General features: G+C 48.5%; 12 protein-coding genes across 14 annotated transcripts in view; 7 read left to right on the forward strand and 5 right to left on the reverse strand.

The window, feature by feature from the left end:
* Positions 1–34: 34 nt before the first annotated feature.
* TERG_05780 (uncharacterized protein) lies at positions 35–603 on the reverse strand (the record flags this gene model as incomplete). Its single annotated transcript, XM_003233863.1, has 2 exons — positions 35–383; positions 446–603. 2 exons carry the CDS (start codon positions 601–603, stop codon positions 35–37), a joined length of 507 nt encoding a protein of 168 aa, XP_003233911.1.
* A 228-nt stretch (positions 604–831) lies between these two features.
* Positions 832–1,521, forward strand: TERG_12337 (uncharacterized protein; the record flags this gene model as incomplete). The annotated part of the gene is made up of 2 exons (XM_047751306.1): positions 832–968; positions 1,260–1,521. The coding sequence occupies 2 exons, from the start codon at positions 832–834 to the stop codon at positions 1,519–1,521; spliced, it is 399 nt and encodes a 132-aa protein (XP_047606688.1).
* Positions 1,522–1,761: 240 nt separating this feature from the next.
* Positions 1,762–3,737, reverse strand: TERG_05781 (lysine-tRNA ligase; the record flags this gene model as incomplete). Its single annotated transcript, XM_003233864.1, has 5 exons — positions 1,762–2,534; positions 2,613–3,038; positions 3,114–3,284; positions 3,346–3,620; positions 3,679–3,737. The coding sequence occupies 5 exons, from the start codon at positions 3,735–3,737 to the stop codon at positions 1,762–1,764; spliced, it is 1,704 nt and encodes a 567-aa protein (XP_003233912.1).
* A 328-nt stretch (positions 3,738–4,065) lies between these two features.
* TERG_05782 (mitochondrial import inner membrane translocase subunit tim10) lies at positions 4,066–4,451 on the forward strand (the record flags this gene model as incomplete). The annotated part of the gene is made up of 2 exons (XM_003233865.1): positions 4,066–4,163; positions 4,268–4,451. The coding sequence occupies 2 exons, from the start codon at positions 4,066–4,068 to the stop codon at positions 4,449–4,451; spliced, it is 282 nt and encodes a 93-aa protein (XP_003233913.1).
* A 385-nt stretch (positions 4,452–4,836) lies between these two features.
* Positions 4,837–7,473, reverse strand: TERG_05783 (uncharacterized protein; the record flags this gene model as incomplete). Its single annotated transcript, XM_003233866.1, has 1 exon — positions 4,837–7,473. One exon carries the CDS (start codon positions 7,471–7,473, stop codon positions 4,837–4,839), a length of 2,637 nt encoding a protein of 878 aa, XP_003233914.1.
* Positions 7,474–8,289: 816 nt separating this feature from the next.
* TERG_05784 (ubiquitin-protein ligase RMD5) lies at positions 8,290–9,757 on the forward strand (the record flags this gene model as incomplete). The annotated part of the gene is made up of 4 exons (XM_003233867.1): positions 8,290–8,410; positions 8,500–8,627; positions 8,700–9,467; positions 9,539–9,757. The coding sequence occupies 4 exons, from the start codon at positions 8,290–8,292 to the stop codon at positions 9,755–9,757; spliced, it is 1,236 nt and encodes a 411-aa protein (XP_003233915.1).
* A 461-nt stretch (positions 9,758–10,218) lies between these two features.
* TERG_05785 (uncharacterized protein) lies at positions 10,219–11,046 on the reverse strand (the record flags this gene model as incomplete). Its single annotated transcript, XM_003233868.2, has 1 exon — positions 10,219–11,046. One exon carries the CDS (start codon positions 11,044–11,046, stop codon positions 10,219–10,221), a length of 828 nt encoding a protein of 275 aa, XP_003233916.2.
* A 2,054-nt stretch (positions 11,047–13,100) lies between these two features.
* Positions 13,101–14,287, forward strand: TERG_05786 (uncharacterized protein; the record flags this gene model as incomplete). Its single annotated transcript, XM_003233869.1, has 3 exons — positions 13,101–13,158; positions 13,227–13,379; positions 13,443–14,287. 3 exons carry the CDS (start codon positions 13,101–13,103, stop codon positions 14,285–14,287), a joined length of 1,056 nt encoding a protein of 351 aa, XP_003233917.1.
* Positions 14,288–14,528: 241 nt separating this feature from the next.
* TERG_05787 (uncharacterized protein) lies at positions 14,529–16,311 on the reverse strand (the record flags this gene model as incomplete). 3 transcript variants are annotated; one of them, XM_003233870.2, is made up of 6 exons in its annotated part: positions 15,663–16,311; positions 15,512–15,584; positions 15,275–15,427; positions 15,154–15,215; positions 14,675–15,098; positions 14,529–14,615 (listed from the first exon to the last, which is right to left on the reverse strand). In XM_003233870.2, the coding sequence occupies exons 1-6, from the start codon at positions 16,238–16,240 to the stop codon at positions 14,529–14,531; spliced, it is 1,377 nt and encodes a 458-aa protein (XP_003233918.1). In that variant the 5' UTR covers positions 16,241–16,311. The 3 variants fall into 3 exon arrangements, with proteins under 3 accessions (XP_003233918.1, XP_047606689.1, XP_047604477.1); XM_047750028.1 differs by having other exon boundaries at positions 15,512–16,311; XM_047748494.1 differs by having other exon boundaries at positions 14,675–15,427.
* A 267-nt stretch (positions 16,312–16,578) lies between these two features.
* On the forward strand, positions 16,579–17,426 carry TERG_05788 (60S ribosomal protein L20; the record flags this gene model as incomplete). The annotated part of the gene is made up of 4 exons (XM_003233871.1): positions 16,579–16,582; positions 16,728–16,912; positions 17,021–17,197; positions 17,268–17,426. 4 exons carry the CDS (start codon positions 16,579–16,581, stop codon positions 17,424–17,426), a joined length of 525 nt encoding a protein of 174 aa, XP_003233919.1.
* Positions 17,427–18,060: 634 nt separating this feature from the next.
* Positions 18,061–19,158, forward strand: TERG_05789 (NADH-cytochrome b5 reductase 2; the record flags this gene model as incomplete). The annotated part of the gene is made up of 3 exons (XM_003233872.1): positions 18,061–18,102; positions 18,170–18,446; positions 18,512–19,158. 3 exons carry the CDS (start codon positions 18,061–18,063, stop codon positions 19,156–19,158), a joined length of 966 nt encoding a protein of 321 aa, XP_003233920.1.
* A 651-nt stretch (positions 19,159–19,809) lies between these two features.
* The window catches only part of TERG_05790 (uncharacterized protein), a 2,084-nt gene continuing 1,844 nt past the window's right edge, over positions 19,810–20,049 (forward strand). Inside the window, exon 1 of the mRNA XM_003233873.2 lies at positions 19,810–19,998. Within this exon, the coding sequence (XP_003233921.2) occupies positions 19,873–19,998 (126 nt within the window). The 5' untranslated portion in view covers positions 19,810–19,872. The remainder of the gene's footprint in view (positions 19,999–20,049) is intronic.

Below are 20,049 nucleotides of genomic sequence, written 5' to 3' on the forward strand. Positions count from 1 at the left end.
AAAAATATAGACAGTTGAAGGACGAGATAACTGACTATATAGCAGTATCCTTTAGTATCAAGGTGCCATCAGCTTGGTTGATAATGGTAGACTCAGCTGAAGGCCTTGAGCCTGTGGTATCAGTGTCCTCCAGCAGCCAAGTATCTCGACGCTTGTTATGCATCAAGCGGGGGTAATAATCTCCCTTGTAAAGATACTCGAGGATGGATGAGAGTATCTCTGGTTGCTCATTTGGCAGGTTTATGCGTTTGGTATGGGATTCATAGAACTGGCCACGACAACAGGCAGAGAAGTAGGGGGATACACAGAGCACATCCTCATGGGCGGCAAAGAGACGCTGGTCAGGCCCGACACAGATGGTGATGATGGCCGAATTGAGGTTACTAGTAGTTGAAGGAACAAATGAGTCTGGATCCAGAGACAAAATGCATTGTTGGTCACTTACTCTGTAATCGGAGAGGAGTCTGAATGGCGGGCAGACTCAGACCTCCTCGAGGTACTAAAAGAGGAATCTTTGAACGATCTCTTTGACCGACTCGAGGACTTGCCGGCTCGATACTTTGAGAAGCTCTCAGCATTGCTGTGAGACCGTTTGACAAACATGATGCCTTCGTCGGTTTACAGATGAAGGTCCGTCTGGTATCGAAAGCAGCACCCCGGTAGATATCCTCTGTTTACTCTCTGTCCCCGAGTGGCAAACCTGGCTGCCTTGCTGCCTAAATTCTGGTTAGCAACATCCAGAAAACCCTTCGAGTGCCCGACAGTTGAAGAGAGAAAAGCAGACTGAAATCGGGGACGGGCGAGAGCCACTTATATAGCTGCGGCGTCTCCATGCCTGAATGGGGAAGAAAGGATAGTCTATGCCAGGATGTGCAGCAGGTTTTTTCGTCTTTGATACCTCCACCGGCCGAACGACAAGGAAACCAGCCGTTACAGGGCCAGCTAGGCGTATCCAAACTGCGTCTAATGTGCGTCCTTTTTCCTTTCCTTGCTTTTGGCCCCTTTTTATGTATATTACTTTCTCCTTACTTTGACTCTTTTGCAAGGAAGCAACTTCTTGCGGGCTTCGACGACGCGACGAATGAGGTCAAAGACGCGTCGCAGCCACGCGTGACTCACACGAGGTCACATGATTTAAAGTGGTTTTTTTTTCTAGCCAGTAAGAGACCAAGGATGGATCCACTTTGCCCAGAAAAGGGGGAAAGGCGGGATGATCCTTGCATATTAGTGTATTACATAACTATAACACACATCAACAGGCAGACAAACAAGAGCGCTGGTGTTACATGGCGAGTAAAACTAGGCCGACAGCTTTTACAGCATATCCGACACATCAGGCGGAGCGACAGGTCAGACTATCATGTACGAAGTGGTCGGAACTCAATTTGTTACATGGATGGCGAGAGCTGGGATGGTTCCGGAGGCATGGATGAGTTGGAAGAGGCTGCAGCAGTGTGTGTGGAGACCAGACCACTTGTCCTTTCTCAAGAGAACCACCCAGGTACGACAGTAGGCGGATGATTACTCGTATTTGAAGGTGTTTCATTCTTCACCGTTCCTGGCTGATGGCCTATACTTGACGGGGGTTATTGACTGCATGTGGAAGTGAGTGGCAATGTACAGGGATGCGGAGAGCCGTTGTGATAGCTAACATTCGGCTGTCAGCTTGAGAGTCCGTATCAAAATTATATAAATACATGTCTGGTCAAGGTATTTCAGACGAGTCCCCCCGGCAAACGGGGGAAAGGCAGCTTGCATCCGTCACTGCCTTGAGGGAGGCCCAGGCTCGGACGTGGCTGTCACACTCCGGAGGTTGCCAAAGCTCAGCACATCACTGATCCGTCGGGCGCCTGTGAACAGCATACAAAGACGGTCGATACCACACCCCCAACCTCCAGTGGGCGGTAATCCCCACTCTAGTGTCTGGAGGTATCCCTCATCAAGCTCACCTGCATTCTCAGGGTCTCGGAAGGATAACTGCTGATGGAACTTCCGTCGCTGCTCGAAGGGAGAGTTTTCCTCCTCATACATGTTCATTATCTCCTTACCCTCGACAAACAGCTCGGCTCGTGCTGACACAATCTGTCCATTTCCTGGATGGCGGTATGATTTGGATAGCGGAGACATGCATTCAGGGTGGTTCATGATGAAAGTAGGCTCGACCAGCTGCGATTCAACATAAATTGAACAGAGTTTGTCGAGAAGCCGGGGAAGAGTCTCGTGGGCCGGTAACGGGAGCGAGAGGGCTGCAAATATCTCCTTGACTTGTGATAGGGCATTACCGGACTGCAGGTCGGGTAATTTCCTGCCAATCGCCGCCTCGATGGCAGGGATAAAATCAACCCTTCGATACGGCCCTGTAAAGCTCACTGTTGTCGGGCTTAGTGAGTTGTTCAATTTCTTGTTCAGTTGTTGGACATCAATGGCTAGGGTTGAGAGTAGTGACTCTGTGGTCTCGATCAGGGATTCAAGATCTGCAAAGGCTTGGTAGAATTCACACGTGGTAAACTCCGGATTATGCGTCTTGTCAAGGCCTACATGGACATGCTGTCAGCTGTGACTCACTTCTCCCAACAATTTTATCTGCCGCCATATACCAGGCCACCACTCACCCTCGTTCCGGAATGAAGGCCCGATTTCAAACACCCTGTCGAACCCTCCAACGACTAGTCGTTTAAGCCACAGTTCGGGAGCTATTCTAAGTGACAATGGCCGATCAGGGAACTCGGTAGCACTCGTGACAAAGGGTTGGGCAATGGCACCGCCTGACTTTGACGCAAGGATTGGGGTGTTAACTTCCATGAATTCCCTGCTGGCGAAGAAGTTTCTCATGGAATGTGTGATCAGCGAGCGAGCTCGAAGGATGTTGGCCGCACTAGGGCTGGAAAGAAATTCAACATGGCGCTCATATGGAGATATCTCAAGCTCCTTCTGGTGGACGGGCACATCATGTAGACACGGCGATATGAGCTTGGGGAGCTCGGTCGTTTTGACAGTTAATTCTCCTCGGCTGGTTCGATGTGGTTTGCCAGTCACAGCTATAAGTCAATTCCATGTTAGCTTGGGGGCTGCTTGTAATAAACGCAGAAGTTGAACCGCAATGGCGTGCTTACAGAAAGAGTCACCACGACGGAGTAGATGGTAGAACTCTTTAAACTTCTCTGGGGATATTCCAGCTTCCCCTACCACACGCTGGTTGCAGAGCACTTGCACCTTGTGTCCATTATGAACAAGGTCGAAGAATACCAACTTCTTGCCGGCAGTTCTTTGAGAGCGTATCCTCCCTACAGGCTTTATGTTAGTACGCAATATCACCATCAGACCCGTTTGCACTTATTATCATACCATGTAATACCACGGTATCCTCTTCTACCGTTTCATCCGGCTGTATAACGTCATATTTCGACCGGAATTCTGCACATGTGAATGACAGTGGGCTGCGGCCGATCCTGGGATATGGGCTCGACCAGGTCTTCTGGATATCGCTGACTCTGGCTTGCGGAGTTTGCTGAGTTGGGCTTGCGGCTTGTTGTTCAAGCAGCTGCCTATGGCTCGTAAACGTGCGGATTGGCTTCCATGCTGCCTGCTTCCCCAATTGCAGCGAGGACAGGCGAACACCTCTAGGTCTTTATATCAGCTACATCCTCTCTCCCACAAGTGAATAACCTTAGTACATACCTTGCAAGAAACCTATCCAGGCATACCTGGGATAGAGGGCTAGAGCAGATGGATAGCATCAGCTCATCCGGTCTGCATTCCAGGGAAGTATATACAAGAAAATAAAGGAACGTCGACAGTGGACTTGACGTGAGATCGAATTTGTATGTCTTTTTTTTCTATCCCGAGCTTCCAGCAGAGCTGCGGCTGGCGGCTGAATTAGGTTTAGCGTCCTTTGCGACTTTTTGACGTTGAAGCCAAAAAAAAGTTTTGAACTTCGCGGAAAGAAAACAATCAAAGCAGCTCAACCGTTGATTAACAGCATCAGTTAGCACTTCTTCAGCTTCATCTCGGATTCGAGCCATTTCTCTTCTTACCGTTACCTGCCGCTATTAATTCTCTGCGAAAATGTCTTACTTGTTCGGCGGCCGTCCCCAGATCTCTTCCGAAGAGAAGATAAGACAGGCCGAGTTGGAGGTCGAGATGGTCACAGACATGATGACCCGGTATGAATGCTCCTATTGCCTTTGCTACGGGTTAATTGCATTTGCTTGTCCCCGTTGTCTACGTTACCAATTTCTTGAAAAAGTACTAATTTGTCTATTATTAGCCTTACTAACGGCTGTATCAAGAAATGCATTCCAACCGATTACCGTGAAGGAGACCTGAATAAGGGCGAATCCGTCTGTCTCGATCGATGTGTTGGCAAATACTTTGAAGTGAACATTAAAATCTCTGAGAAGATGCAGCAGCAACAACAGCAACAGGCAGCTGGAATGGGTAGTGGTCTCTAGGTGTACAACAGCGAATAAGCTCTCTTCGGTCTTCCTTGCATCATTCATCATCGATAATATTTCAAGGCTCTCCTCTACGATTGGCGCAAAATTGGATTGGTTTAGTCATGAGTACGGTTCTTTTCCACGATGCAGAGGGCACAGCATCTTTGGGGAGTCCCAGTTAGCAGCTGGGACCATGTATACTATGTGTGAGGTGATACTTATCTTTGCTATAATATATTTTAACGACATGGACGTATGCAGTTATATGACTCTCTTTGGGTTCATCGGCTCTATATAACAAGCTCAACCCACGTTAACATTAAGAAGTTAATCTATAAATGATAATATGCAAATTTTTATAGGTATATACAAAGCCGTCCAAGGGAACGTATGCTGTCTGTTACCTTGCACTGTCATCAGTGAAGTTTTTAGGATTGTCCTTGTTAAAGTCTCTGAGTGCTTGGGTTTGAAACCCGTTTCGTTGGCGGTTCCAGAGCTCATGCACCCATTGCATCCAGGATATCTTCTCAGTCTCCTGACCATCTAGGACGGATGCAGTCCTATTTTCAAGATTGAATATGACATGTTCATAATCACGCAAGACAGCCTCTGCATCTTCAATTCTTGAACGAAGGGTATCAACATCATAGTCAAGCTTTTCGCTCATCATCTCAACATTCTTTGCTACTTGCATGTATACGTCTTCTTCTTCGGCCATTGCGCCGCGGGAAGCTCCATACATTTCCCTCAATTCCACCAGCTTTCTTTGATACTCTGCCTGAGTTTCCAATGCCCGTGCTTTGACAGTTTTTTCAATCTTCTCCGCCACCGTCACTTTTTCATCAACCCAATTTACTTCGGTACTCCCCACTTCACGTATCCTTTTGGCAATCTCCTGATTATCAGAAAATATCATGTCTTCATATAAGATAGCATTAGCGAGGCTCACGGTTGGGTCAATTGTCTCGGAGTAGATATCCCCTATCTCCTCCCAGCGTAGTTGGTATTCTTCAGCGTAGCTAGAGGATAAGCGGCGTGGATAGGCTTTATCTTTCGGGACCAGACGATCCAGCTCCGGTAAACCCACACTCTGAGCACGTCGTCGGATCCTAGTAACAGGGATAAGGCCATGGTATTCACCGTCTTGCTTTCGCTCGGCTACTTCAGATCCTCTTAGTACCCCTTCCGCCTCCCTGAAGTCAAGGGCTTTGTCAGGTGAAGATATTTCTTTGCTAACGAGAGGTTCATATGCCCTTGCACGACCATGCTCTGGAGGAGTTAAAGAGCTGTAGCCTTTTTGGTCTATCATGGGCTCAAGTCGATAAGCTTCTGATAGCGCCACACTATCCATCTGAGCAGAACCCTCGGGCCCTCCTCCATTTTTAGAACTTGTGCTTGTGGGAGCCTCCCCCATGAAGAGCTGCGGGGATAGGTTTGCGTCTAAATCCACGCTTTCCTTGGAATGTTTGTGGTGGTGTGGGCGTAAAGTTGGTAGCCCAACGGCATCCCTGAACCGACCGAGTCCAGCTCGAGCGTCAGACACCTTATTGGTGACTGAACGCTTGAGCGTAACTCTAAGCTGATCCTTGTCATCAACAGCAGTTGGAGAGTCTGTTTGCTTCCTCTGATCTCCTTCAATACTTGGGCGATTTGAAGGGTAATCGTCTTTCTTTCTTCGGGTCCAGATATACCCGCCGCCTCTGTCTGGTGCAAAGATTCTTTCATCTCCAATGTCGTATCGTGCTTCATACGGGGGTTTAGGCTTTCCACGCCATAACCATCTCGCATGGTCTCCCGTAATGAGTTGTATGAACCGTTCAATCTCATATGTTTCAATCTCTGCAATGCCAGCTTTGTCCTTGCCTCCTCCCACCATCTCCATGACCATTTCTCCTCCTTTACCGCTAAGTTCGGCTACTGTTGACTTCACAGCCCGCTGCAAACCTCCCACCTCCCCGCTAGCCGCTTTGGCGGTCGCCCGATGCAGTTTTTCCAAGGTCACACTATCAAGTCTCCGTGTCCTCTCGAGGCTCTGCGCTTTTTGAAAGCTGTATATACCTTTTTCGAAACCATGGATATCAAATGGATCCTTGGATACCGGTGCTCCATATGCATGTAAGCGGTTTCTTGCACCCATAAAAGTTCCAAGAATTGCGGCTACTGTAGTAGGGCCAAGGATTCCATCAAGGGGTTCGATACCATAAAGGAAAGAGCCAGTTTCGGCCCACCACTCATGGATGGCTCGTTCTGTGTGATTGCAGAGAAGCCCATCCGCGTATTCAGGTGCTAGTTTAAGAAACATTACGAGTGCCAGCTGACAGAAACGTATCAGCTCCTTGACAGAGGTATTAAGTTCAATTTTGTCGCACGTTTGATAAAGCTGGTGGAACTTGGCTTGCGTATCTGCCGCTGGCGGTTTGACAGTAAGACCAGCTCTGCCAGAGCATCCTAGACGCTTCAGGTTCTCATTAACAATGAAATCATCCAGGTGAAGTCCGACATCTCCATCTTGAACAGGAATTGTAGTAAGCATTGATGGAAATGTACTTAGATTCGTGACCATCACAGTTCCAAAGCTAGACTCCTGCTTCCGAGTATGGAACTGGTCCATTGCATTGAAGTAGACTCTCATCCGCTCACTCCATTTCCTTTCATCCGTCGGCACACTGAGCACACCGGCAATGACCGTGTGGGATTTGTCACCGGTGTACGTGTTGATAACAAACGTGGGGTGTGCCCTCGAGCAAACCCACTGCTCAACAATATAAACTTGGTATCCAGATATGCTCAATCTTCTGCTGATAGTGACTGCACAAGGATCTTCCTCTAGATATTTGAAAGCAACAGGGTCTGTAAGGACCAAACGCTGGAAAGATGCTTTCGATGGAGCACGCTGGGCACTCTTGCTAGAAGTCGGGTGCTGTGTTAATATCGCAGGCTCAGACTGCTGCGCTTCGGCGGCTTGACGGGCAGCATATTGCTCCAAGCGCTCATCAACTAAAGCAATGCTGGTCGTTCCAGCAGGATCCATGCTCATATTTCCCTTTGGTTTCCCCCCTTTTCTCTTTCAAGTATCACCTGTCAGACGGCCCGAAAACAACTGCACAAATGCGCCTCTCGGTGACGTACTCCCGGTCTGCAGCCAGGGTGTGTTTTTTATATTTTATTTTTCTTTCCCCGGTCAACGTACAGTCACTGTTTCAGTCGGCCCTTTGCTGAGACGAACAAGTTGGCAGACAAGTCGAAGCAGCAGCAATGATAGCAGGCCATCCTCTAAGCTGCCGCTGCTTCTCCTGCGTTTGTTTGTTGTCCTTGAGATGCTGGCGGAAGAAGCTAGTTAAGGCAAGGCCGATGATGTCACTTGTAGGAGCATTTTCTAAGGCGAGAAAAAGGGCGAGGACGGCGAAGATGCAGGGAGATGACCGGTATCTGGGAGACAACCCATCAGATCAGCCGGCTAATCTCTTTCTAGGACGGAGCTGGCAGTTCTCGATATTCAAAATGGCTGCATAACTCGGTGTGCATAAAGTCAATAGCTGAAGGTTGCTCTGAATTATTGCAGGAGTTAAGTTAGTGTTGACCATGTGACATGCTTCGGGCTTGCAGGCCTGGGCTTTCCCGTCGAAAAGAAATGACCTGCCGCTGCCAAACACTCCAGCTGCTTTCTCTCTCTTCTTTGCTCTCAACGCTTCCTCCAGGCCTTTGCAGTTATCCATAGAGCTGTTGGCGGTATCTTGCGGCGCAGTTCAACCATCTGGCTGAGTTAGGATTATTTGTGCTCTCGAGTCTCGAGGTCCCTAGGCGAACATGAGTACCTTTCTCCGCAGTTAGCCAGAGGACGACCACACTCACGATGGACCAGGTCCAGAAAGAACATCAGCGCCTCTGGAAGAAGGCCCAGGCCTCCAAGTGCATCAACGATGTTCAGGCGACTATCGACTTGCTGCTGGAAGCTCGAAGGACCATAGAGAACGGTTGGTTCTTCCTTTACCCCCATGTTTTACCCCGCTGGGTGTACCTAGCTATTGTACAGTCGTCTGACGCTTGATTCCTTTCTTCATAGATCCGAATTCCACCTCTATCACTCTTGCGAAGCTTCAAAATCCGATCAAAGCCTCGTTTGAAGCCACAAATAACGACCTAAAGGAAGGATATAGCGGGTTGAATAAATATACTAAAGCACTGGACAAGGTTGGGATGCTCGATTAAGCTGTCTACATACTCGGAATTATGCGGAGGAATGCTAATTGTCCTATTCTAAAGCTATTCAAGGACAAGCCTTTGCCCACTACCGAATATGACTCCCTATCGCAGCCTGCTTTGGTTAACAGGGCGGTGGCCATGCACCTTCTGCGAGAGGGGGCATTTTCCACGGCAGACACCTTTCTAGCTGAGGTATCGAGAACACATGCTGAATCAGAGTTAGATACAGCCATGGGACAAGCCGAACAACAGGCGTCCGAAGCTATTCCAGACATCGAAGGTCTACGGTCTGGTGAAATCCGGACACAGTTCCTCCTCATGCACGAGTTGCTCCATGAACTCACAGAAAACCGTAACCTTCTTCCCGCTATCGAATGGGCTCGGAACCATCGCGAAGCCCTGTATGTTCGAGGAAGTAACCTCGAGTTCGAACTTTGCCAACTTCAGTTTGTATGGCTCTTTCATGGAGGAGGTGAAGCCGGCATTTCCATACAAGAGGGAAGGCTAAAGGCGTTGGAATACGCCAGACGCGAGTTTTCCAGCTTTCAGGGACGTTATCTTCTGGAAATTCAACGGCTTTTGGGTGCCATGGCTTTTGCGCCTAATCTTGAAGACTCTCCCTATAACGCCATTTTTAACAATCCTGATTCCTGGGATAGGGTTGCAACCTCCTTTAAAGGCGAGTTCTGCGCCTTACTAAACCTCTCAGCTGAATCACCTTTATACGTCGCTGCTACAGCAGGAGCAATCGCTCTACCGACCCTACTAAAACTCCAGACAATCATGAAAGAAAAGCGAACAGAATGGACCAGCCAGAACGAACTACCGGTAAGTGGCAGCCTGCTTGATTTTCCCGTTTCCATCCTCATACAGAGTATATGTGTTAACCACTCCTATAGGTCGAAATCCCTCTTCCACACTCATACCAGTATCATTCTATCTTTGTGTGTCCTGTATCCAAGGAACAAACAACAGACATGAACCCCCCGATGCTAATGCCATGCGGGCATGTCATTGCCCATCAATCACTCATTAGAATTAGTAAAGGCAACAAATTCAAATGCCCTTACTGTCCAACTGAAAGCCATGCTAAAGATGCTAGAAAGCTTCTCTTGTAACCGTCTCTTTTCGGCCTCGCATTATCCCGGTGTAGCTATCTTCATACCCTCTTCTTGTTCTCTTTACTGTTATCGTGTATTAGTCTTCGCCATCTTTAGCTATGGGCACATGGGATTTAGGAGTTTACAGCGCTATGGAGTTTCTCTCGGGAATCATATGTCTTTAGGGGTTTGCTTTCCTGAACTTTGGGGAACTTGTCTACGTTCCCTATTAAATGCTACAGTTACTTGTATAATCAAGTGCAAGTCAATGTAAGCAAACCAAAAAATAAATAAACCCATTGGAATTTAAATTATTATTTTTATCGATGCTAGCAATTAATTTTAATACAACACGGTCAATAGAAGAAAATGTGAAAATGCATGGAGAAAAAACCACCAAACCACCCATAGAGCCAATACAAAAACGGAAAATCTCAAGAGAACAAAAATAAAAGAGAAAAAAGAGACTGTCGATGAAATTATGCCTTCTGTTCAACCACTGGTGCAGCAGCAGGCTGCTTCATCTTTGGTTCCTTCGCTGGCTTGGATTCAGCATTGTGTCTGTAGGCTTTGCGCAACTCTTCGACTTCACGGGCAGTAGGGCGAACTTCTGGTCCCTTGTATCGAATGGGAGTTTGGCCTTTAACACGCTCAAGCTTGAACCGGTGCAGAGCAGTCGCTTGATCGAGAATCTCGTAGCTGCAGATTTTGTACAGACCATCATACCTCATTCCTTCAGAGGGTCTGTAGGGGTTCACCTTGGGAAGCTTGGAGCTTCGAAGAACACGGACGTCACTCTTCCTATTGGCAGCCTGGAGAAGCAGAGCTGTGTTTGCAGAGACTTCTCCATTCTTGCCTCTAGTTCCACAGTACCATACTGTGTCTCCCTGGTCAACATCGGCATACATCTGGTTTCCACCTCCACCGGAGGAACTGAGAACAATGGAGACGGCACCAGTTAATTTATTTCCAGAAATTCCGCCTTCAATGTCTCCATGTGCACCATCGCGTAAAGCGCAAATTTGCCAAGGAAACCACTGGCCATTGCGTAGGTGGCTATCTCCAACAACAAAGGCAGACTGCTTGAAAGGGTAGTTTTTATCAAGAACTCGAGAGACTGAGCTTTTTCCGTTTTCTCTAAAAGTTCTCTTTGTTAGAATGCCACGCGAAAGGTCGACATGGAAGTTTCCTTCCTCCATTCGCTTTAGAATTGCGGAACAATCGAGCCTGATGTCCCATGGAATTGAGTTATGGTTTCTGATGATGGCAGGTAGACCGTTATTTGGATCGAGAAATTTGGCTTTCATGGACTCAATAGATGATTCGGGTATCTCGTAGAGTTCAAGAAAGTGGATTCGATCCCTTAGGCGGGGAATGATCCTCTCAAGTTCTGTTCCTGCTTCAATCTTCTTAATCAATTGTAGGATTTCAAGTATTTCTGAGTTCGACCGGTTAATCTCAGTTTGTTTCCGTTTTGAAATATACTCATGACGCGTGCCCCTGTGATTAAATAGTTGTCAATATTGACTCATGACAATAGTATGAGAGCGACTTTTACTTACGCAGATTTCGATCTAGAGAAACTCTTTTGAATTACACGGCGTGCAATTGCGCGACAGTCTTTAACTCCATTGGCAGCCGCAACCTCACATTTCGTAGAGATCGAACAGGTACAAGCAGGGTTGTTTTTTGGTGAAGTAGATTTTTTAATTCTCTTCATAGGAGGCTCCGAAGTCTCCTGAGCTGCTGGCGTCACTTTGGTGTATTGGGCCTCTTGAGTCTCTGGAACCGCAAGTTGCATTACTGCCGCATTGGAGTCTTCGTTAGAGTGCTGATAAATAGCTACCGTAGTTAAAGAATCCATTCTCCTTTTTGTTCCCGGAGTATCCTGGTGAGGCGATGGCAATTGTTCGAGTTCTCCTGGATCTGCCGCGGACCGTGGTTGAATATGAGGGAGTCGAGCTCGTTGTTGGTTGGATGTTTGCTGCTGCAAAATAATTGTTGATGGTTTGTCCTGTTGAATTTGTGGGCTTTGGTCGCTTTTTTCCGGTTCTTTGTGTCCCTCCACCGCGTTGATAGTAGAACTTTTTTCCTCTAGCGTGCCATTGTCGAGGCTAAGCGGACTAGAGCTGGCAACCCTCTCACTATCGCCTCTACACTCAGACTCGGTAGAGATAGGTGATTGAAAGGATGACTGGACTCTTCGCTCAGCCAATACTTTTTGAATCCTATCCTTTAGCATCTGCTAGAAGCGTTGGGATTGTTGGGGTTTATAGTTGAGCTGTTCGCGCTCCATGTCTGCGCGGTGGGCTTCTTGAGCTCTTCTTTCAGTCAAGACCTGCTCGGTCCTCTTCTGCAAGAGCTGCTGGAATTTAGATAGAGGCGCCGACGCGTTGTCACCACTAAGTCCATCAGAAGATTTCACCGAGTCCATATTGAACACTTCTTATCCTTGGCTTCTGGTGTATTCTGCACGCGTCAAGCTTTAGCAAACACAAAAGTATACAGAGTAGAAAGAGGCGTGGATATCTCAATGCTACCAAAGTCAAGTTGGTAAACTGGAAAGGGGTCTGCCTTTTTAGCCTGCAAAATTTGAACCTCCTTAGTGAAGTGCTGCTAGAGTCACTTCATCAGGTATCGTTAAAAGCAGAGCCAACAGCAACAAGGTATATCAGGGAATAACTATAGCAACTGTCAAGCTCCCGATATCAGTCACTTGAATAACGATGCTTCGAGCTACCCCTCGCCCCCTAAGAACGTTTTCCAAGAACCAGTTGAACCTCCTCTTTCATGCAAAAGTTCCCGTAATTTGATCAGTAATTCTTTACGTCTTCAGAACGTAAGACTCCGAGTCAAGTTGTTTGTTTGACGGCTGATTGCATCTTCTTCGTCCTTTTTTCCCTTTCGCCGTCGACTTTCTATCTCGCGACGTTGTGAATTCGATATCACGTGAAATTAGAGTTTCTGCTTAGTCACTATTTCCCAGTGAAAGTCAAAAATGAGTGAAGGAAGTCGAGGATGAAAGCAAAGTGAGGTGAGAAAGTGACAGTTAGTAGTAGCAGCGACAGTGACTGCTTACCATTTCATGGTGAGGGGGTATCTAGGTCTACAACGTTTATACCCGGTTAATAGCCGAAGCCAGCTTGGGAGCCTTGATGCAAAAATTAGCCGCAGGACATATGCCGAAGCTAGTTGACTACTTAGTTGGATATCGGAGCTCTCCGAAATGGGAGATGTAACTGAGGAGAACCACAAAAGAATTGGAGATTAGGAGCAAGACGTTATATATACCGAATAGCCGTGCTCCACGCTGCTCTGCCACTACCACATAGCCAACCATATTTGAATATCTCAGACAAACATGGCTGAAGTCACTCTTGCAAACCCTGTTACTGTGAGCCTGGAGGAGCTCCGAGCAGGTAAGTGAGGCTCTATCTAGCATATACCTCCCCAATGCATGTGCATTGCTTTTCTAACGTGAGTATAGGCACCGTTTCCTTCGAGACCCTCTCAGAAGCTTTTGGGCCGGCATCATTGGGGATTATCGTTGTAAAGGACCTACCTGCCAAATTCAAGGACCTTAGAGCCCAGGCACTCTCCAATGCATCATATGTTGCATCACTGTCACCAGAGGAGTTAGGTACGCCAGTGTAATTCACCTTCTGAGGCATAAAATGGTATCGTAATAATAGTAATATTCCAGAATCCCTTACTTCCGCTGAGTCCAAGTATCTTGTCGGCTGGTCTTGCGGAAAAGAGACCCTTCGCTCAGGTCATTATGATACCCTGAAGGGATCGTACTATATCAATTGTGCCTTTTATCAAAACCCCGACCTGCAAAATGCCCCCGCAAGCGAATTCCCGGACTTTCCACAGTACACCGCAGCTAATATCTGGCCCCCTGCTGAAAAATTACCTAACTTTCGCCCAAGCTTGACTGAACTATGCACGTTGATTATTGACACGGCGGCTCTTGTGGCAAGGGCCTGTGATCAATATGCCCTTGCCAACATTGAAGGCTACAAAAAGGGGTATTTGGAACACGTTGTAAAGACTAGTTTGACGACTAAAGCCCGGCTATTACACTACTTCCCTGCTCCGGAGACAGATGCTAGTGGTAAAGAGATGGACGATGACGACTGGTGTGCAATTCATCTTGACCATGGCTGCCTTACTGGCCTGACATCTGCCATGTTTGTTGATGAAGCTGAGAATGAACCCAAACAATCAGCCGACTTGACCCCCTTGCCTGAACTGCCAACATCCCCCGATCCAAAGGCTGGTTTATACATACGATCTAGGACTGGTGAGGTAGTCAAGGTCAATATACCAAAGGATTGCATTGCATTCCAAACTGGTGAAGCTCTTGAGCTCATTACTCAGGGAAAGTTTAAGGCTGTACCGCACTTTGTTAAAGGTGCCAAAACAGGAGGTAAAATTGCAAGGAATACTTTAGCTGTGTTCACCCAGCCAAACTTGCCTGAAGAAGTAACAGCTGGAAAGACTTTTGCAGACTTCGCCCGCGAGGTCGTGGAGAGGAACCATTGAGGATATATCATGGCTGTCATTTGTATATATCTATGCTATTTCAGGAGGCAGCCTCCCACGTTGTATAAATGAGCCAAATAATATAATAACTGCATTTCACCGGGTCTGTCGTCACTATGGGTTTTCGAAGTAGAGTATCTGTATCGGATTAGGGTCGTGGATATGTGGAATAAATTCGCTTTCGCTGATTTTTATAAGAATATCTATTGTCATTAATTATATTGAAGGGTAGCTAAGTACGCTATACTCCAGTCCCGGGGAATGCTGTGCCACCCTTACTTAGCACCACTATTCCTCGTTCACGAGCAATGTATCCCTTCATAAGGTTCTACAACAAAGGTTAGCAAATTCCGGATCCGCAAATAAAACCTCTAGGTTTGTACTTACCTTGTAAATCATATTGGAGAGATAACACTCAACCTCATCCAAGTCCACCTTGGATTTCTGCTGCGTGTTCCCTGTGCCCAGTCTCATCGCAGCTGCGAATTCTTTGACCGGAACTCTCGTCCTTCTGATAGGTGGCTGACCGTTTACTGGCGGATCATACCCACCGGCAATGAATACTTTTCTAAATAAGTTTCTAATAGCGAGATCCCGGCCTCGTTCAATGGGGAGATAGATCCGTCGCTTGACAAATTCGTTTTCACTGCCGGCCATAGCTGCATCGACACCAGCCAGGTCTCCTTTACGGATACACTGGCTGAGTGGGCCAAACAATCTTTCTATACGGGGGTATCTGGACAGCAGGCTGGCTGATGGGAGGGTATTTGTATTAACGATATGGCAGGGTATAAGGTATGTCAGGATGAGTCTATGTCTGGTCAGTGACGAGGATATTTTGATATTGAGTAAAGTTTTATACGTACTCTCTGTTTCGATGTGAATCCACGCGGCAAAGTTCCCAGGCAGCTGTAAGATGTTCCTCGGCCTATTGCTCGTTAGCAGGGATATAATCGTGAATGATAGCCTGGAATGACGGCACTTTACCTCTACATAGCCTTCTTCTAGGAAGCAGATGACACCGAGATAGTACTTGAAGGTGACGATGTGAGACTTCGGAAAGGCTTCCATGGGCGGTAGTTCGGCCTGGGATGCTTTCATTGCGGAGAGCAAGTTCCTACAAGGTGGGATGGAGCCCAGCTACATGAAAGACAAGTAAAGCTGTTAGGTAAAGATAGAAAAAAGGGGCAGCCAATGTCGGGTTAGAGTGCATCGCCTGCATACCTTGAAGTACGTCTTAAACGCAAGATTGATGGTGTTATAAACTCCCCATTTACGAGATTCTTCGATAGGGGCCCTATTAGATACAAAGAGAAAACTCAGAATACAAACAGACGATAGAAAGACAAGAAGACGAACAACATCTAATGCATACCTATCATGGAGACACACAGTGTACATTCTGCTGATTATGCGTGAAGTCTCTTCCAGCTTTGCATTCTTGCTCACGTTTCCAACAATGTCATCTTGGAATCCATCGTTGAATGTCGAAGCGGGATCCTGCGCGGCCTCTGCATCGGCCTTGATAGCAAATATCCGCAGATACTTGCCAACCACGTATAAAACGGGCAGAGTCCAGGCTTCCAGAGTGGAACTCGAGTAGTTTGTATTCAGCAGGACTGCAATGTCCTTCCAGTGGCCAAAGAGAGCCGTCCAGGTTCCCCTGCCACTCAGGGTGAAGTTGGGGTCATCGAGCTTTACCAGCTCTCCGGCAGCTTTCCAGAAGGCAACGTAAATGTCGACCCAGGCGTTGCCTTCTTGCTTGGACAGCTTTGTTCCCGTCACTCGGTCCTGAAGAAGGCCATATCTGATATCTGAGGCGACACTGAGGCTGTTGGTGCTATTGTAGAACGCCCGCAGACGCGGTATGTCGACGGGGTTCAGCGTTGCCGCCAGCGCCTCGCCCGAGCCCGCAGACTGAGCCTTCTTAAACTCTGCAAATAGCGACGTCATCTTGTCATCTTCTCTCTTCCTTCGTCTCTATCTCCCCACGCTGTCCTTTGCTTCCCATCTTCTAGATCGCCGTTCGCCTTCTTCGACGTCGCCCTTGAAGTCGCTCAGTTGGAAGGTTCCGCGATGCCAAGACCAACATCCCGAAAGCGGACTAGCGCATCGCCTCGCCCATCTAAGCGAAACCCACAGCCCTAAAGAAGAACCACGAAAAAGCGACAATTTCTCGATCTTCAACCGCGAATTCTCGTTGAAGACCACAGCAACGACAATATCTCAAGGTAAGAGGCCTCTGTACTGTTCTGCCGTCCGTCGAATCGCTGCTAATTGTTTTTTTCCAGATGGGTAAGTCATGCTCTTCCAACAATCGCGACTCCGAATCCCTCGACTTCAAAATTACCAAAAAAAAAAAAAAAAAATTAAAGACTGAATGCGCACTCTCTCATCACCGGAATACACACTGCAAGACCGATCTGACCGTGGAATGTAGGGCGTCTCAACGAATACCAGGTGATCGGGCGCCATTTGCCCACCGAAACCCAGCCCACCCCCAAGCTGTACCGCATGAGAATTTTCGCACCCAACACTGTCGTGGCCAAGTCAAGATTCTGGTACTTCCTCGGCAAGATGCGCAAGGTCAAGAAGGCCAGCGGTGAGATCGTTGCTGTCAACGTGGTATGAACGAGCAAGAACCCATATAAAAAAGACCCAGCCAAAGAATGGCGGGAAGTTGAGAATTCAGAGGAGAGTGTGTTTGTGCTAAGAAGGTTGCCATTGGAATAGATCCACGAGAAGCGACCACTCAAGGTCAAGAACTTCGGTATCTGGATTGTCTACGACTCCCGCTCCGGCACACACAACATGTACAAGGAGTACCGAGAGATGTCCAGAACCGATGCCGTTGAGTCCATGTACCAGGACATGGCCGCTCGCCACCGTGCCCGATTCAGATCCATCCACGTATGTTACATGGACTTGAAGAGGAAGAAAAAGAAGCAGAGAAGAAGAGAATGCTGACTATTTACAATAGATCCTCAAGGTCGTCGAGATTGACAAGACCGACAGCATCCGCCGCCCATACATCAAACAACTGCTCAGCAAGGGCCTCAAGTTCCCTCTCCCTCACCGTGTCGCCAAGCCCGCCAACAAGAAGCTCTTCTCTGCCTCAAGACCATCTACTTTTGCTTAAACGGGTTTATCTTTGTTTATGAAGCGCGGATCAAAATCAGAGGGAGTTAAAGCTGTTGAAAGTGGTGGAAAGGGGGCATCTTTTTTTTTTTTTTTTACAAAAGAGAGATCGGAGAAAAAAAGACACGGACTGTATTATGATGATAGACCTTTAGCGAGATGTCATGCCGTTGGAAGCAGATGAGAGAGAAGAATCCCAAGTTTCACGGGACATGACATCTGGGTCTAGATAGTTATGGTGCAGGTATCGACCGTTGTGGCCCTGAATCGATGAACGGCTGCTATGTTGTAGCTTAATGAACAACAAAGTTTTACTCATGTTCACCTTGCGGTCTGTAACTTGGTCATCTGTCATCTGTCATCTGTAAGAGAGATGTGGATATGAATGCTCCATCGTTGATATCATTGTTGCTGTGTATTTCTTTTCTTCCAATAGTTAGTTAGCTGTAACGGCAGGGATGGCGTCATGGGGTCAAGTTCTGCCCTTATTATTAATGACTGATTCTAACATCTTTCAACTCCGTCTGTGTTCCTGACAACCACCACCACCAACAACAACAACCAACACAGCATCAGCGCATCCCATTGCCATCCAAGAACATCTCAATTGCACTTGGTGTCCATCTCTCATCACAATGTTTGCTCGATTCAGCCGAACGGCCGGCCCGTTGAGACAGGTATGCTTTCCTCAGACCCCACGATGTAACTAGGGATAGTAGAAGCTAATAAATGGAATTTGAGTAGGGTATCAGAAAGTACTCGACAGAGGCGCCCAAGTCCTCGTCGCAGGCTCCGCTGTTTGCCGGCCTTGCGGTGGCTGCTGGCGCAGGATACTACTACTGGCAGATGCAGCAGATGCCCGGCGCGGCGATCAAGAAGGACCGCAAGCCAGTATTTACCGGCGGTGATCAGGGATGGGTCGACCTGAAGCTTTCGGCAGTTGAGGAGGTCAGCCATAACGTCAAGAAGCTTCGGTTCGAGCTGCCTGACAGCGAGAGCGTCTCTGGCCTTCACATCGCCTGTACGTATACATATACATACATACATACATACATATATATATAGTTATGCTAATGGATTGAGCAGCGGCCCTGTTGACCAAGTTCAAGGGCGAAGGAGACGCTAAGGCGACCATCCGCCCCTACACGCCGGTGAGCGACGAGGACGAGCCCGGCCACCTGGAGCTGCTGGTGAAGAAGTACCCCGGGGGCCCGATGTCGACGCACATCCACGATCTGACGGTGGGCGAGCCGCTCTCGTTCAAGGGCCCGATCCCCAAGTACGAGTGGGAGGCCAACAAGCACAGCCACGTCTGCATGGTGGCCGGCGGCACGGGCATCACGCCCATGTACCAGCTCATCCGCAAGATCTTCAGCAACCCCGCGGACAAGACGCAGGTGACGCTGATTTACGGCAATGTGGGCGAGGAGGACATCCTGCTGCGGCGGGAGCTGGAGCACCTGGAGAACATGCACCCGCGGCAGTTCAAGGTGCTCTACCTGCTGGACAAGCCGGGAGAGGGCTGGACGGGCGGCAAGGGCTATGTGACGAAGGAGCTGGTGAAGATGGCCTTCCCGGAGCCCAACACGGAAGGAATCAAGCTGTTTGTGTGCGGGCCACCGGGCATGTACCAGGCGGTCAGCGGCAACAAGGTGAGCCCCAAGGACCAGGGCGAGCTGACTGGTATCCTGAAGGAGCTGGGCTACACCAAGGAGCAGGTGTATAAATTCTAGACTTGGAAGACCGAGCAGGCCTACAACTGGTACTGCAGTGTATATGTATAGATAGAAACTGAATAGACTATCACTTTGTATATCTGTCCATCTCTGATTATGGTTAACTATCTGTCCATCGCTGCTTATCTGGTTAATGGTCAACCGAGTTCAGGCCTGCGCTGTCCCCTTCGGGCTTGCCACCCCTAAAGGCACGCCTGTCGCCGCCCAGAGACTCGCCCCAGCTCAGCCTGTCGCCTGTTCTCTAGTTAAAGCCTGCCCCCAAACCCTCCCTAATCTCAGTTAAAGCCAGTTAAAGCCAAGTAAACCCAGTTACAGCCACTGAAGCCCAGTTAAAGGCCACGCAGCCCCCTGCTAGGCTAGGCCAGGCTAGGCTAGGCGCCCCCCCAAAGCAGCGACCGGCAGGCCCTGCACGCCTAGAAGTTACACCTGCGGGCGCCTGACTCCAGCTAAGCCAGTCGAAGCCAGTTAAAGCCAGCTCAGCCAGCAAGCCAGCAGCCAGTTAAAGCCCGCTGAAGCCAGTTAAAGCCCGCCGAAGCCCCCCAAGCCCGGCCCTTAAGCGTCGCCTGCCTGGCTTCCCTTGTCTGCTGCCCGCCGGAAAAAAGTATTTAGGGGCGCCCTGCTGCTCCCCCCGAGGCCGCCCTTCACGCCCCCAGAAAAATCTCTTCCCACCAACTCCAGCGCTGAACTGAATCACCGCAGAGAACACCAGCTATGGCGTCGCGCAAGGAGGACAAGAAGGAGCGCAAGCAGAAGAAGGAGAAGAAGCCGGCCGCAGAGGGCGACGGCACGACCACGCTCGTCGTCAGCATCGACGACTTCACGCGCACCCGAGACAGCGTAAGTCTTCGTCCTTTCGTCTCTCTCTCTCTTCTTGTTGTTGTGATTCCA

The sequence above is a fragment of the Trichophyton rubrum genome (assembly GCF_000151425.1).
Source record: "Trichophyton rubrum CBS 118892 genomic scaffold supercont2.6, whole genome shotgun sequence".
Lineage (NCBI taxonomy): Eukaryota > Fungi > Ascomycota > Eurotiomycetes > Onygenales > Arthrodermataceae > Trichophyton > Trichophyton rubrum.